Source organism: Drosophila mojavensis, unplaced genomic scaffold, assembly GCF_018153725.1.
Source record: "Drosophila mojavensis isolate 15081-1352.22 unplaced genomic scaffold, ASM1815372v1 contig_81, whole genome shotgun sequence".
Taxonomy (NCBI): Eukaryota; Metazoa; Arthropoda; class Insecta; order Diptera; family Drosophilidae; genus Drosophila; species Drosophila mojavensis.
In genome coordinates, this window is record NW_025318907.1 from 4,366,463 (window position 1) to 4,383,632 (window position 17,170).

The following is a 17,170-nucleotide window of genomic DNA, read 5'->3' on the forward strand; positions in this document are numbered from 1 at the left end:
ACTAAAGATATATACATATTTAAAGCTGTCTGAAATTACCATTTCATTTAAATGATCAACAGACTTGTCAACGCATATTAGCTGCAATCGGCTACGATTGAGAACAAGTGTTTAACTGGTTACATGAATATTAGAATTATTACGCTGCAATTTATATTCATATTAAGTGAAACAGTCAACCGATATACTCTGCCCGATATATACACAATTCAAATCGGATTCGCTACGACAAAATCATTATAAACAGCTATGCATCATTCGACTCCATATTTCGAACCTATATATAAAGGCGTCGGTGGTAAAACCAATTTTATGTTTGTGCTGTGAATTCACAACTTAAATACAAATACTTTAGAAAGATGAAAAGATGTGCGAAAGTGTTCGCGATTGTAATAGCACTTTCTGCAGCGACTTTGGCAAGCAAATCTGTAGACGAGCATCAGGTGGGTCTATAATATTGAGGAAAAAATAGAATTTGACCAAATTTTCCTCAGTTGGATAAAAAACTCTCATCGACTTTCTGCGATGAGCACATCGAATATTTTGAGGAGAAATTAGCATTGAAAACCAAGGAAGTTGATGAACTCCAAAGGAAAGTTGATAAAATAAAACAGAAGGAAGATAATGTTTTTGATCTCGATGCTCTGAAAGAAGATATAAAAACTTGCCAAAAGGAATTACGTGAAGTGGAATCTAATGTAGAGAAATATGAAGATCAGTATCTCAAAAAGAAAGTAGAGCTTGCTGACGCCGAATCGGAATTGATAGCTATTAGGAAAGAAAACCTTTTAAATGTGAGCAAATTGAACAAACCATATCTGGAATGTACAGAGCAATTGAAACTACTCAAGTACCAGCAATTTCGAGTAAATCAATATTTTGAACACCACAAAAAGCGTGAACTAGTTATATTGGACAATATTGAAGAATGTGAGAGAACAACAATGAAATTTGAAGAAGACTTCGCGATATATGTCGAAATGGTAGCCATGTCAATGCATTTAGAATTATTAGGAGTTGAGAGGAGATCCCAAGAACTGACATGCGATGCAAAACGTTTTGCTGAACGGTGGATTACATTTTCAAGTATGGAAGGAAGCGGACGCAAATTTAATGTGGATGTGAATGCATTAGCTGAAGTAGCGAGACATACGGCACGCAAAGCAAGCGAGCTATACGTTAATTTGGTCGATAGCAATGGAATCATCTTCTACGCCAGATACAATAATTTTAAAATCGCAAATGAAACAGAGGATTTCAAATTGCTGTCGCTTGGACATTATACGGGCACCGCTGGCGATGGCATGCGAATCTTCGAAGGAAAGCGCTTTTCAACGAAGGACAGCGGCCCGAGGAAAGAATGTGCTGAGCAAAACAACGCTAATTGGTGGTATGGTGAATGCAATCCCAGGTAATTGAATTTATGAAACTATGGTTTGGTATGATTGATACTACTCAATTCTGGACAAAAATTTCACTTTATATTTATAGGTTTAACGAATGGCTAGCTTCTGATTCAATTGCCTACCCCTTGAAAAAATTTTCCCTACGACTTTTAAGTCCTGAAAAACCTATACTTTAACTTATTTCAAACTCTTTCCCATGAAGTTTCGAAAACTGGAATACAGAAATGCTTTTATATTTGTATACAAGTAAATAAATACTTTGAAATAATTTGAAAATTCGCAAAATGAGTTTTGTTTATTATTTTCATAACTAGAAAATAACATTTTATATTCTGAAGGTAAGGTATGTACGAGCATATCTGAGTTCTGATACAGTTTTTAGCCGGCAAAAATCCAAGTCTCTAGATCAACGCGTTGCAAATACCTCCAGCCCTGATCAAGATATTTATTTTACGAAATCGGCTACGCCAACATCTCCATCTAACAAAATATATGTGTTCTGGGTCTAGAAATAAAAGTATTATGTTGTATAATATACACATAAGATAATTATATCTTTTCATGGAGAAAAAGTTGTATAAACTGTATATTCGAACATTTGTTAAGCTGTGTATTACTGTTGGGAGCTGACATGTTTTATTTGTATGCCCAATGCATATGCCAAATTTGCCATATTCAAATTGAATTGGTTACGAAAAACTCATTAGAAACAGCTACGCATCGTTTGGCTGCTTATCGAGATCCAATATATAAAGACGTCGACAGTGAAGTCAGATTTAAGTCTGTACTGTAAATGCACAACCGATCTACATAAATTAAAAAATAGAATGATGTTGATACGCATAGAAGTATTCGGGATTCTAATAGCTCTATCTTTAGCGACTTTGCCAAGCCAAGTCTCATCCGCAACTGAGGTAAGAACACTAAGCTGTGGTGCAATCTGTGTATGTGTGTACTTAAAGAGTAGAAAGCAAACTTAATAGTTTTTTTTTTTTTTTTTTTTTTCAAATAAAAATGAACACAAACAAATTTCCCTTAGGCCAAGAGATCCAGCATTTTTGACATATTGAACAATAAATGTATGCACAAAATCGGGTTGCTTCAGGAGGATATCGATTTGAAGCAGAAGAAAATCATTGAACTGGAAGCAATACTAGAAGCTGCGGCAGAAGCTAATGTATCAGATGCCATCGACCAAGACAATTATGATTTTCAATATACTCTTCAACTTTGCAAAAGCCATTTATTTCTATCTAATGATAAGTTCCATAAACTAAAGCATTTGAACTTAAGAGAAGACCAGAAGATTCTTGAGGTCAAGAAAAAAATTCATGATGAAAAAGATTCCAAGTCATATGAAAAGCAAGTGATTGAAAAAATTGCTTCGTGTGAGAAATGGCAGAGTATTAAAATCAAAGATACAGCACGCTCAATACGCGAATGGAAAGCAGTAAAAGCTGATTTCAGTGAAGTACATAAAACACTAGTACACTGCAAAAAGCAAGCTTACTACCAAGGGGAGGCATTTCTATCCATTGTCAGAGGGCTGACGTCAAGAGTCTATTCTGTATTTGAAAAATACATCAACAAAATAGCCTGGTATAACAATATATGCGAGTCGGATGTCGCAGTACCTGGATGGATTGTGATACAGCGGCGCATATTAAGACCGAACGCAGAGAACTTTACCCGGAATTGGCAGGACTATAGGCATGGCTTTGGACGGTCGGCTTCGGAGTTTTGGCTAGGACTGGACAACTTACATCGGCTAACAAATCAGCACCGTTACGAACTCGCTATTTTGATTGTGGACCAAAATGACAACCAATATATGGAGAATTACAATGACTTTGTAATTGGCGGTGAGGAGGACAATTTTAAGATAGTTTCACTGGGAAATTATTCGGGATCACTTGGTGGGGGCTTGCGAGGCCGTATCGGAGTACCTTTCTCTACATACGATAGAGTCAATGCTGCACCGAATGAGAGTTGCTCTGGGAAATACAAAGTGGGCTGGTGGTATACAGACTGCGAGCATGGGTAAATCAAGCGTAAAGCATAAAGCATATCAATGGTTAAAGTCTTCATTCTCATATTCCTTTTATTATCTAGTAACCTGAACACAGACTTTAGCTCATGCGACCTTGGAAAGCCTTCCTCGGATTTAAGCCCTGCCTGTACATTTTGGGCAGCTCCGGAAATTTCCATGTTTGTCCCCAAAAGAGTGCAGATGATGATACGCTATTATTTCCCATAATCTTGTCAATTTGGCCAAAGGCGAATATAAAAAGGACATTCTTTCTTGAAGCTTGAGATGATAAGAGTGAATATCTTTTTAATTATATAATTGAAATAAAATTTTAATCAAATTAATCTTATATTTAGTTTTTATACTCGTTAATGAATTAAATGAGTATTTATGAACATCTAGTAGTAAGTAATACTTTAATGGACGTCCATCTATCTACCCAATCGATGGGTATTTCAGACCTGCGAGTAAGATTTTTTGAAAACGGGAAATTGGAAATGTCTTTGCCCTTAAGCTGTTATTGAGCCTGTGGACTAGAATATAACGGCGAATAGGAAATTACTATACTTTCCACAGTTGCTAGCACCTCAAAACGTTAGTCAGCCTGTTGTAAAGTCTAAAGAACGGACAGAGAATATTGAGCTATGAATAAATTCAACTATTTTTGGCTTGCAGGCAAGCTTCTTGTTACATATTTCAACTCAAGTTTCTATTAGTTTGCTGTGCGGAATATTTTCTGTATAAATTTAGCTATATACATATAATATATTACACACACAAAAACATTAAATGAACCCTACTAAAAATTAAGAAACCAAGTTAAAAGGAGTTTAATAAAAGGACGCAGATGCACGCGGAAAGAACTACCCATACGTGCAGGTGTTTATCAAACAGTAGTTGAGTAGGTAGTCAGTTCTACGCCTTCGCTTGGTAAAGTCTGTTAAGGACAAGGCCTGGGAGTCATGCGCGATGACATTAAGTAAGATCATTTGGTGTTGATAGTGGTCCTTCTGGCTGCCAACGCCCACACAGCCAACTGGACGTGAGTTTGAGTTATGTGAGTCCAGTGTTGGATAGCGCTCACAGCTCACAGTACTTGCCCGAATGTTAATGGCCTTGCGTTGAGCGCGCCTAAGCATGTGCTTCAGTTTATTGTCCATGTGTGTCCTGCAGCCAGAGGCTCCGACTGCTTGATCAAGATATGAAATCCGTGTCGTCATTAGTAAGCTGACAAGGGCGTATCAAGGGTTTGTTTACTTACGACCTGCTCTTTGCCATAAGATTTCATCTTGAATGCTCCTTCATGACTTTAATGGAGTATATTGATTTCATACCCATGATTTTGCAGCTTTTTAAATATAATGAAAAATATGCCTCCCATAGCTGAAAAAGATGCATATGATAAATCCGATAAATGCCTTTTGTTGGCTTTTAAATACACTTACCTAACTGTATACCCTGAGCAAGTATTATGCCATCAGTCACCACAGCTTGCTTACTTGTAGGTACTCTAACGAAGCCTTCGAATCGGATCAGAGTTTTCATTCCTCTCCCGCCTTCGGCTCGCTGTCCTCTGTTTATTTATACAACTAGAAGGACGCTTGGCCGTTCAATTGTGCGGCATACCGCAGCAAAAGAATATATTTATTTATTATTGACAACAGCGCAGGACTCCAAGGAACTGTGCACAGTTGGCATGGCTAGCTGAAGCTCCTTGGCCTGGGCGTAAGTGCTTCGCTTTGCTACTTATGAGATACTTCGGACCGCAGCGCGTGCGACTATTTACTTCGTTATGGCAACTCGAGAATGTTCACTCTTCCGCAAGTGAAACTGCAACTGCAGCCCGCATAATAAAGCGAGCCCAGTCATAAATCCTTGGACACGCGTTGGCGCACGTAACTGAATTTTCTGGAATTTTATTTAAGGTAAGCTCGAAGAGGAGCAAGCGGAGAGCTCTGATCCAGCTAGTTAAGTTTGCATTGATTATATTATAGAGATATTGAGTTAGGAATATGAAGTATATATTATTTTATTATTGATAGATTACTAGTGGGATATCTGGTTGTAACCCAGAACCTAGAAACGATATTCTGGAGGATCAGACACCATATAGGGGTATTAAAAGTTCTTCAGATCTTAAAACTGTTGGCAAATGATTTGGAACTGGCATGCAAATCCTTGGAAAAGATTTATGCGCCTTCATACATAAGAAAAAAATTTCCATAGCTCCCCAGGTAAAAACAATTTATTGAGCAAATTTAGTCTTGTTCGATTTGCGAGTGCGCCAAGGGCATTTTGTAAAAGAAGACTAGAATGAGATATATCTCCAAAGTCGAGAGCGGCGTATTGCTTTGTCTTCAAACAGTCTCACCGACGGAACAGTTTAAAAGTCGCTTCCAAAATGTATTTAAATGCAAAGATAGATAAGAAGTTTAAGTCTAAAATAGTTTTTTTTTTTTTTTTTTTTTTTGCATTTAAGGACTGCAACCAATTACTGGCATCAATCCCAAAATCGGTTCGTAAATGATATGCTATAGAGCAGCTGTGATGCGAATCTTTGAAAGAGATGCGCGCGACTCGATGTCAAGCAGCAAGAAAACAAAAATCACTTAAGTTCGATTGCAATGATACGGGCCGCGCACTTGGGCGTGTCTGGCGTCGTAAATTGATATTTGTCCACGCTCAGCGTTGAGTCAGAGCTCAGTTCTAACCACGCTCTGTAATGATGACATAGAGCAGCATAAAGTACGAAGCAGTCGCAGTCGCAGTGGATTCCCCCCTCTCAGTTGATCCTAATCGCATTTGGGCAACTAGGTAGGTAAGGCCCTACCTGTTTCGAGGGATAACCACAAATTGTTTGCTGCTGCTGCTTGTTGTTGTTGTTGTTGTTGTTGTTGCTGTTGTTGCTCTTCTCTTTCAATAAATTTCGTGTGCGTTTACAGATTCACATCAGCAGGCGTCTATGTCCTTTTGCGTTTGTCTTAGGCCATTGTCAACGGCTCATTGTCAACGAAAGGGGCCTGACTCACGTAGTCGTGTGTGCGTGTGTGTGTGGACCCAAGCCCAAAACAAATTTCGAGGCCTGGCCCTGAGACCAACCGCCAAGGCAAATTTCAGTGTTGAGCGACATTGTCTATATCTCTTCAGGTTTTTTTGTTCTTGCTGATATCGATCATTAGATAGTTGCCTATTGTTGTTTTTTCCCTATCTACACACACGCACACACACTACGTGTGTCCTATGTCATCAATTATTATGTAAGTTTTCCTCATCTTTGAGCACTGCTCTCTTGGGCATTCGTGGAATCCGCGCCAGGACAGCGACATGACCACATGATTTACTAGAAATATTTAAGGCGTGTGTTTGTATTCATTTTCCTCTCTTCTAATTTCGCTTGACAGTGTTTGAATACACGTTTGTTGTGGGGGGAATTTGTTTGGACCGTCAACACATCAAGAGGTTCAATATTTGCTGTGGGTCAAAGACTCCAACTTAATTAATAGTGGTCCAAGAGAACATGGCTAAGGAATTTTTAATTATAATTCTGAATAAAATTAATAAGAACTTAAGCATTTTAAATATTTTCCGAAAGAAACTATCTATCTATAAGGACAAAATGTATTTTAATATGTACTATATGAATAAATAAATAATTAATAATAATAATAACAAAAGCACTGTTAATGCCCCGTAATATGAATGTGTTTGGAGATTGCCTTTCAAAGACAAAGACAAAGATTATAGTGGACCGTTCATGTTTGAACAACTCTGAGAAAATTGAAGCTTCATTTGGACAGAAAAAAACCCATTTGCAGAAAAAAACACAAAGTAAAAAGAACTATTCCGCCACAAATAACGCCAAGTCTCATTCTCGCAACTTTAGTTTCTTCTTCGATTCCTGCCCATCGGAATACCATGATCAAGGCTAGAGTTGGCCATATCGAACCACAATGGATTCCTTCTGAATTTGGCATTATATTCTCACAGATTTTTCTTTGAAATAACTTTAACTCAGTTAAAGTTAGTCGACTGCTTAACTGTGTATATATTTGTTTTAAATATTTTTTCTGGCACATAATATATGTATATCTTATTATATTTGAGTCAAATCAAATTCCCAATCCCAGCCAGATTTAATACATTTCACTTCTATCAACTGCAATCGAAAGTAAATAAAATAGAAAATAAATCAGAGAAGAAAGTTTCGGTTGGGAGTGTCCAACTAGCAGATGCACAAAACTTTAATTGCTGCTTCACTTACTTCAGCATATTCCCAATCAATCAAGTAATAATATCCATTTTGATTATTTAATGAGATATGAAAATGAAAGCGATATCAACTTCAAAGTTCACACACAAGTTTTTATAGATTTCCAGATTAAATATTATACATTTAATTCCAATTTCACACTTGGAGCACACTTGTTTTCTCTGGCATTTGGCAATGCCTGCCTGATTAATGTTTACAGTCACACCTACTCAATTACAGAGGTGCCAATATATATTTATACAGAAAAAGAAAACGAAGCAAAAATTTAAAAATTATATTTTACACCTGCAACGCGCAGTAAAATCGCAAGTCAGGCCAAACGAAAACGACAACGAAAACAAAAACGAAAAGGCGAAAAGGCAAAAGGTGGCCTGAGCAGGAAGCCATAAATAACAAATACGAGAGTACGAAAAGCCAGTGGAACGCATAAAACATATCATTTGATATAATTTCTAACACACTCCTAAGTCGCCGTCATAGTTGCAGTCGAAGGTCTCTCCTTCCAATGCCTGACTCATTCTTGCACTCGCTCGCTGCAGGTGCAGCAGCAGCAGCAGCTCAGAGTTTGTTGATTGGCCTCCATTTAACGCTGCGTGAAGCTGGCTTGGTAGACGCCTCTGGGCAGCAGCCTTTCTAGGCGTTAACTGTAATTCGTTGGCTGCCCAGCAGGAACTGCCACCTTTGCCGGCAACAGAAGCCACGCTCAACGGGGCTGTAGTCGGGTCTCTCTCTCTCCCTCCCGCTCTCACTCATGCGTTCGCCTTGTAATTATGGGTTCGCATATTCTTTAATTAAAAAGGCTCAAAACAGAGAACCGTTTTATACGAAATCCTTGCTTAACACCTTGCGAGCTCTGGCGCCGGCGGCCAATTAAAAAAAAAATGCTTGCTCGAAATCGTAGTATCCATATAGTTTATAATGCTTACGTGCCCAGAAATCGAGCCTTGTTTGATGTGTGAAACAGCGGTCTACAGATGAGAGGATAATTTAGCACACGATATTCGGGTTTTCCATTTAAGCCACCAATTCAACAGATATTTTTCACGTTTTGTTGGTTTGAAAAAGTAAACGTAAACAGGTGACGATTAGTATGATGAACTGAACTGAACATACAGAAAAAAAGTTAATAATAATAAAATTAGTATCAGAAATTAAAAAAAAAAAATACGGTACTATTTTGTTTAGTAAAATATATATCATTAACTAAAATATATTTTATATACTTTTTATTTCTATGTGATATATTCTAATAATTTTATTTTATTCGACAATCTGATATATAAATTTCCAGCCACCTTTTAAATTAATTTTAATTTTTATAAATTTCATGTATTGTTTATATATTTTTATTCGACATGTAGAATAACTTCTAATAATTACACAATTTAATTAAAAAGCAAATTTGTTCCCTTCATATGAAAGCGAAACATAAAAATTATTGATGATGATTGGATGGACCTAAATTCTTGATTGTGGGTGGGTAGAGGTGAGGATTCTGATTATATACAATATTAGCATCTATAAATATTTCCACAGAGCTCTAGCGCATTATCAATTTTAAGGTATTCCAAATAAAGTTATAATATTTGAAAAATAAAAAAAAAAAAAAAAAAAAAAAAAAATTTAAAATATACTGGACCGACTTGATCTGAGGATTCTGATCAAATGTATAAATAAATATACACTTCTCCATTCTTTATACTTCAGTTCAACAAAGCCCATATGCCCTCATTCAAGAAACATATTAAGCAAAACTATTTTGACCAAAATTACGCATTACTTCACAGTCCATGCTTAACTTCGCCTCGACCTTTTTTGCTCAGCCTGTTTATAGCTGATTAGCAAACTGCAGGCAGTTATTTGGGTCTCTCACTTTGCGAAGACCTTTGAGATCTGCCGAATTTGGAGTTGCGAAGGGTCTGTCAAGGCGAGCGAGTGGCCGAGTTAACAGGCGAATGATTAATGAAGGAGGAGCTCGACTATCACCTTCACACTTGCTAAATATATACATATGTATAAATGTATATGTATATATACTTTATTTTTCGACTGCAATTCGTTTGACGTTGACTGACTGAGTGAATGATCGAATGACGGACAGAGCTCAGCTCACGCAATTAGTGCTACGTGGCACAGTGGAGCAAATATAGCGAATATATATTTATATTTTATATAAACTGAGAGAAGTAATGTCTTCTTTTATTATCAAGTCCAGGTGGGAATTAGTTTTAAGATAGATTAGCAGATTCAAGTTTAATACTCTAGGAATTTTTCTTAGTAAATTTCTCCAACTTTGCCCCACTGTGCGCGGCATTTTGCAGTTTTCGACTGTCTGTTGCCCAATTGCCAATTGCCATTTTGCATGATGCCTCGCGTACATTTTGACAGCTTTAGTGCAAGGTGTTGACGATAATTATTGGTAATTGGGCGGACGGACAATGCGAAAGCTTGGCCGTCGCTTGCTCTTGTTAAGTAGGCGCCTAATTATTTTGACACCTGCCGACACAACGTGCGGCGCGTAATTACAGGGTATACGCTGCTTTATTCACACCTCGATCAAGGCCAACAGATTTAAAGGTGCTGAGTGGCAGCAGCACCAGCAGCAGCAACAGCAGCTGCTTCCTGGCAACTTGCAACCAGCAACCAGCAACCGGCAACTGGCAACTGCTGCAAGCAATCATTGATCAAGTCGAGTGCTTATCAACTGGTTAGCTAGGCCCATCTCTCGAGGTCCTAGTTGATGCCCCGATAAGGTCGCGCATTGTGTGTGTTTCGGTTGTTTTTTTGAACCCATTGTCAACGCCTTACGCATTTTAACAACGCAATTTGGGTTTGCACACATGTGCTGAGCAGGCAAAGAGAAATCCGCAGCGCGACTATCAAGATGCAGACACAAACACACATAGAGAGATCCTGATCATTGGCATAGATAGTGCGGGGTAAATAGTTATAATATGCAGCTGACTACCTTACTCTCTTTCTCTCTCTCACTCTCTGCTCTCATTCTCTTCTCTCTCTCTCTCTCTCGGTTGTAGAACATGTGCAGATTTGTTGTAGGTGTCAACCACATGAGGATCCCAGCGATAGGCATCTGAGCAGCCCATGCACAAGTGTGCATGCTTATGGTAGCACATAATACTCTCGTTTAAGGTAGATGCTTGAGGTTAGTTCTCGATAGGCAAATGCTGAAATTGACGATTTTCTGGTTAAGATAAAAGAGCAATATGTGTGAACATTAGCTGGGCCAACAAACAATATGCTATTCAATACTTTTTAATTCCCAGAATACTAGCAAACATATGTTCGCAGAGAAGATTTCCATAAATGCGAGCAATATATACTTCGTGAAATGAAAAGCTTCCAATATATTTAATGATTTCCCATTTTCTATGGGTTCAGGGTATAATAATGTGCGAGTTTATTGAAATATTAAAAACCAATATATCAAAGAATTTTGGATTGACTAAAGTAGATGTGAGATCCTGGATATGAAAGGCAAGCCTTATGAATTTATGCAAGTTACATAACTCAATAGAGTTTGTCCCCTCATAGTCAATAGATGAGGCAGCTTTACGCCAAATATAAACTATTTGATACAGTACTCTGAGAAAACTCTGGAAACTTCCTTTAAACACGTGCAGATATAATTATATTATTTTAAAGCATGCAAATTAATATTATATAATAGTATATGCAAATATTTTAGTATGATTATATATTTTCATAGTCTACAAGAGTTAAAATACAGACAATTCGATGCATACATATAAAGAGCTTATTATAGTATCGTTCTTTCTTGCACTGAAGATATCAACCGCAAACTGTCAAAGAGTTGGACACTTGAGGCAAAGCACTTTGCGCGCAAGCCAAAATAAAGGACAATAAGGGGGAGGTGACTTAACATTTAACATTTCGGATATTGAACAGATATTTCACAGAAATTTCTTTGTAGCGCCATAATTAATTGCTTCATTAACAGCGCCACAAAGTGGCAAACTGTGGGGCAACCTAAAGTAGTAAGAGGCGAAGTACATCAAAAACAATTGGGGGAGAGAGAGAGAGAGAGAGAGCAGAGTTGAATGGACAGATGAACAGTGAAAGTTTGACAGCCCTGCTAATTGAATTGTCTTTCAGAAGCAGCCAAAAAAAAAGTAAAGAAAATAAAAAATTTAAGAAAATTGTCTTTGTTTATATACATATGTATATAAGTTTATGAGTATAGATTTTAAATAATTTAAACCAGTCAAATACAATACAGATTTATTGCAGAGAATAGCCACTATAAATACGACAAAAACTAAAAATACATCTGCATTAAGCTCTTAAGCTTTTCTCTCTGCTCAAATGCATGCCCTCTAAATGAAATTAACTAAAATTAACCACAAAATACACAAACAAAAAGTCACAGCATTTATAGTTATATATAGTTATATATCACTCTAAATACATATTTATATATATGTATATGCTTTTGTTTTCAACACACAATAATGTGCTGAATTTAATTTGAATGCCTGCCCTGCTGCGGCTGCGGCTGCTGCTGCTGATGAACTAAAATGCTTTGGTATTCGGTTTAATGCCAAGTTGGCACAACAAAATGCCAGCGGGCCGCTAATAGTGTCAAAAGTTTAATGATGAGGCCCGCCTGTCACTTTTGGGGCCGTCTACCGTTAAGTAGACTTTTCCAGCCCAGCCCTGCCCAGCCCCCCCACACGCTAGCGCTAACCCCAGTTTCGAAGAACCGACATGTTTGCTAAGTTCCTGAATGGAACAGCTGTCAGCGCCGGGCAAGTGACAGCCATATTGAGGATGCGACTATTTATATATATGTATATAGTGTATGTACGTATTTGTATATATTTGGCCCTGTTTTATTTAATATATAACCAAAATGGGGTTATTAAGGGCAAAAGTTACAGACGTACAGTAAATTAAATTTAAGAAATCAATTTATTAAGAGATGCATTAAAGTCTTTTACCTTATTCCAGGATGTTTACGTTTCATATTAAATTCAGTATTCGATATTCATTTCGATTTTCTTAATTAGATCAAGTCAAATACAATAATATTTACTGGATATAATTATTGCTAGAAGCTGTATGGCAGAGATGGTTGTTTCAGCGCTGAAACATTTCCGATATAGCTTTAGTTTATGAGTATATATAAAAATACTCCCCCACGTTTGCACATTTGTCGTAAGACTTCATCACACGAGAAGACTTCACAAAAATATCTGCATAAGTCAGATCTGATTGATTGCTTTGCCTATGTTTTACTCAGCATTGCTGACATAAATCCTAAATAAAACCTCGTCATCAGGAGAATGGCTTCACACCTTCTTCTACCATTTACATAGATAAGACTATGATGTATATACATATAAAAGTTTTTTCAGTTTGCCACGTAAAATTGAATTACATAAAACATAAATAAAGTAATAAATTGAAATATTAACAAATATGATTATAGAATTCTAAAATTAAGTAACTTTAGGCTTACGCCCTCTAATTTACATATTCAAAATATTGCAAACCTCTTCCGACTGCCCTACGCTTCAATTTAACAACAAATCTAGCCAGTAAATAACCGGAAAGAACATAGCGATCGGCATTCGAGTTCTTACAGCTCCAAGAGAAATAATAACTAATTACATAATAATATTAAAATAAGCGAAGGAAAGCAACAACTAAAACTAAACAAAAATCTAATGAATTTCGGTGCAACAGTTCCGCAAGAATTTTCACAATTTCACGCGTGGAGCGATCGATGCATCGATCGGTTGCACTTAAAACAAAATAAACGCATTTCGCTGGCAACAAAGAAACAATTAGCAGGGCCTTGAGAATTAGTTGGACATGCGCAACGCAAACAGAGACAGCGCGGGTGCGAGCGAGAAAGCGAGAAAGAGGGAGAGAGAGGCATAGGAAAATACGAGTTACAGATGAGTTTATTTGTTGAAGCCTTGAACTGCCGCTAAATTTTAGTGTAACTCTATTTTGGTGTTATCTTTTGTACTTTTGCCGCAACCCAAACGCAAATAGCCAACCAAAACAATCAAACGAACGGGCAAGCAAACAGACATTCGAACAGACAAACAGAAAAACCAAAAGGGCCATTCGAACCAGCCGAAGATCATTTGCAGTGCAACAGTTTCTCACACTGATGAGCGGAATTGTTGGAGTCGAACTTGGGCTTGGGGCGCAGTCGACGCTCACCGGGCGTTCGCTGCAATTGCTGCCAATTGGAATTAATGCGTTTTTTATAGAAACAGCTCGAATTTCCAGCCGCTGTCAACTGCAGAGCAGAGCACACACGTATGGACGTGGGCCCAGCGGAGCCCCCCTTTTCACAAAGTTCGCTAAATCCCCGTCGACAGCCATTTCCGTGCACTAAATCATCATATTGACGTCTCGGCGTCATCATCCTCATCGTCATTATTATCATCATGCATCGCAGCAGTCGTCGCGTCATTCCATCCCCCGCACTCCAACTGGCCCAAGCCAATTCAACAATTTGTGGTCGGCTAGACGCTGCGACTTCTAATAACTGTGACGAGCTGCGACAGACTTACAATGGACAAGAAAAACAAATATTAGAGTATTGTATTTGATATATACCATATACACCATATATAATTATTTATTATATATTTTTTAAATATATTGTATCAATTTATACTTATTTATTTTATTTCATTTATTTATTTATTATTATTACTATTTTCTTTTTCCTTTTTTTTTTAGGAGTCTTTTGATTGTATAATTTTGGGTTTCTTTTCAACAATAAACTTAAAAGAATCCCTTAAAGACTAAAGATTGACAATGAAGAACAGAACGCTTCAGTCGGGTATGATTTACTGTAAAGTACTCATTCACAACACAAAAACAGCTGAATTTCTTTGAGAAGAGTATTGTAGTAGTGTTTTGTAGTAAGTAAACAGGACTATCTAAGAAGCAGATATAAAGTGATCAATACAACAAATTTTACATTTGTATCTACTTAAAAACATTTTTCTCTCAGTACTGAAAGTCATTTAAGTTTTGGGAAAATTGAACTAAAGTTGTTGTCGCTCTCTAAGTTTATGATTTCGGCTCGAGAACTGTGAGAGACATAGGACTTCCTGATTTTTTGTACCATAAAATTTAAGGTCTTCAGTTAAATTTCCAGTTCCAGTTTATAGTTCTGCACTGCTTAAATAAAGAATTTATCTGAAATTAACACTGCTTGACCGGAACTTCAGCCTCTCCGGTCACAGTACTCAAAAGACTGTCAATGATGTTAATTGGTATTGAATGTTTATTAAAGTTTCTACACCTTTTATTTTCATCATGCAGAGTAATTCATTTGGCTGCGCTTTCCCTTTTTATTCAATATTAGCAGCAGCGACTTTTATTTGTAGTGCGCCTGGAACTAATCCTACAAACGCGAAAACTTACTGTATGTACCACTTAGGTGGTCACCCATTTCCTTCATTATATATTGTTGCTTTTCGAGAGTTGTGTTCACGCAGGCAGTGGTAGGTGCCTCTGACTCTTCGACGCGCCTCTCGCTACTGGATATACTATTTAACAGGACGGCATTCTCGGCTATGAGCCTTTTTGACCGATGCTCACATATTGCCAACTGTTCGTTGAGTTCCGTACTCTCCGAGTCAGTTGGCCTATCACTTACTCCGTCAGCCAGTGGATTATAGCAGACGGTAATGCTCTTGTCACTTGGGGAATTTTTACGGCCATCCACATTTTTGACATCCCTAAAGTAAAGTTCCTGCAATTGATTCATTATTTTTGATTTCCATCTAATTAGATTCAGAAGCTCGTCATATTCGACGTAAAGCAGCTTTCTTATGGCTCTCTCGCAGGTCAAGCACCGAACGAAAGAATGTTTCTGAAACAATTCGTTAACATATTCAAATTAGCTCAATTATTCTCTTGAAATTTACGTAACCAACTCACCTTGTCAGACAACGAATTGGATTCGTCTGCCGGAACGACAGCTGCGACTGCTATCAAAAGCGCAAACACTTTCAGATTAATCATTTGATATCTATATATTTAGTATGACTGAACTGAAGCCTTCGAGATCTCCTATTAAGGCAAAATACAGACTTTAGCCGGGTTTCATTGTCAACGTCTTTATATAACAACTGAGCCTAGCTAGGAATCGACGCGTATCTGTCTCTAATGACATTTTATAGCTAATCCAATTTTAACGCCGACAAATTATAGCAAATTTACTCAAGTACTAATAGGTATAGTAATATACACATTATATACCATACACGATAAAGTTACTTAAGATAGCTGTACGAGTGCCAAACAAGGCAAATTTATGCAGTCGGGTGGTCCCTGCTGCCAAATACTCATTCATAATTCCTAAAAGTTGAATTAGCGAAAAAAATAGGAGTTAACATAATATTCGATGAGTCTCCAGACAATGTTTGTCATATCGTCAATTCTCATTAATATCTCTATTGCATGCCCAGGGATAAAACAGTCATACATACAACTCACCTACCAAAGACATTGAAATAACTGTTCTTTTATTCACAGATCTCAATCAATATTCGACTTATTTTGTTGCTGAAGAATTTATTAATATACAAGATTGTTTGCAGTGATGCTTTAAAATATGATGCTTGTAAAAAGCATTATAAATATAAATTAAATAAATAAACTATAAATAATAATAAAGTAAAATATTAAGACATAATTAAAAGAAATACGTAACGGAAAATGGACAGCCGAATTTATCAAATCAATTAAATTTCAACTATCTTGAAACTATAATTCTTTGTTAGCCCCTGACGTTATATGTGTTTGTGTTAAGATGTCAAATGAATACCCCAAATGTTATATATGCATACTAAAACTTGCCAACAAAAAAAAAATACTTTAAGTCTTTATTCATACAATCTTTGTGTATATATATCTTATGTGTATATAGCTCAGTCATAGTATATTAATTTAATTTGCAATTATTTCGAATAATTTTTCCTATTGTATGGGTTCTTAAGAGCTCTCAACTGTGGCCCAGCTTGCCGGTTGCAGGCGACTGACTCTATGGGTATGCCTCCTGCTGTTGCTCCCACAACAACAACAACAACTGCAGCAATAAAGTCAATGCTGACATTTGCAATTGCAAGCATAATAAAAGTGTTCATGGCTAAATTGTCAGCTGGTTTGGGGGCTTGAGTCGTGTTGTTGTGTGTATTATAAAACAACAGGGCATAATTAGGGCTCTGCATTAGCCGCCATAAGCGACACACCCATAATAGCCTCACACTCGCCCTCTCTCTCTCTCTTCATCTCTATCTCTTTCTCTTTCATTGCTATTGAAATTAATTAATTAAATTATGAGCTAGTTAGAGCAGCGTGCGACATGCATGCGGCATGTCAGTCAAAGTGCATTCAAAATGCAACAAAAGCTGCATAGAAATTACAGCTGTCACCAAGCCCTATACA

The 17,170-nt window shown here is 37.1% G+C and overlaps 3 protein-coding genes across 3 annotated transcripts; 2 read left to right on the top strand and 1 right to left on the bottom strand.

Annotated features, from left to right (window-relative positions):
- Nucleotides 1-249: 249 nt before the first annotated feature.
- Nucleotides 250-1,682, top strand: LOC26528112 (fibrinogen beta chain). The gene is made up of 3 exons (XM_015164383.2): nt 250-443; nt 495-1,411; nt 1,492-1,682. The coding sequence occupies exons 1-3, from the start codon at nt 360-362 to the stop codon at nt 1,580-1,582; spliced, it is 1,092 nt and encodes a 363-aa protein (XP_015019869.1). The 5' UTR covers nt 250-359; the 3' UTR covers nt 1,583-1,682.
- A 491-nt stretch (nt 1,683-2,173) lies between these two features.
- Nucleotides 2,174-3,779, top strand: LOC26528335 (angiopoietin-2). Its single transcript, XM_015164384.3, has 3 exons — nt 2,174-2,320; nt 2,446-3,446; nt 3,519-3,779. The coding sequence occupies exons 1-3, from the start codon at nt 2,234-2,236 to the stop codon at nt 3,661-3,663; spliced, it is 1,233 nt and encodes a 410-aa protein (XP_015019870.1). The 5' UTR covers nt 2,174-2,233; the 3' UTR covers nt 3,664-3,779.
- Nucleotides 3,780-14,984: 11,205 nt separating this feature from the next.
- On the bottom strand, nt 14,985-15,824 carry LOC26528455. The gene is made up of 2 exons (XM_015164385.3): nt 15,662-15,824; nt 14,985-15,593 (listed from the first exon to the last, which is right to left on the bottom strand). The coding sequence occupies exons 1-2, from the start codon at nt 15,743-15,745 to the stop codon at nt 15,123-15,125; spliced, it is 555 nt and encodes a 184-aa protein (XP_015019871.1). The 5' UTR covers nt 15,746-15,824; the 3' UTR covers nt 14,985-15,122.
- Between the last annotated feature and the right edge of the window lie 1,346 nt (nt 15,825-17,170).

Coding starts and splice junctions, on each gene's coding strand:
- LOC26528335 (XM_015164384.3), top strand. CDS start 2,234: ATGATGTTGATACGCATAGAAGTATTCGGGATTCTAATAGCTCTATCT. Junction 2,321..2,445: donor AAGTCTCATCCGCAACTGAG/GTAAGAACACTA, acceptor AATTTCCCTTAG/GCCAAGAGATCCAGCATTTT. Junction 3,447..3,518: donor TATACAGACTGCGAGCATGG/GTAAATCAAGCG, acceptor TTTATTATCTAG/TAACCTGAACACAGACTTTA.
- LOC26528455 (XM_015164385.3), bottom strand. CDS start 15,745: ATGATTAATCTGAAAGTGTTTGCGCTTTTGATAGCAGTCGCAGCTGTC. Junction 15,594..15,661: donor CCAATTCGTTGTCTGACAAG/GTGAGTTGGTTA, acceptor GAATTGTTTCAG/AAACATTCTTTCGTTCGGTG.
- LOC26528112 (XM_015164383.2), top strand. CDS start 360: ATGAAAAGATGTGCGAAAGTGTTCGCGATTGTAATAGCACTTTCTGCA. Junction 444..494: donor AATCTGTAGACGAGCATCAG/GTGGGTCTATAA, acceptor AATTTTCCTCAG/TTGGATAAAAAACTCTCATC. Junction 1,412..1,491: donor TATGGTGAATGCAATCCCAG/GTAATTGAATTT, acceptor TTATATTTATAG/GTTTAACGAATGGCTAGCTT.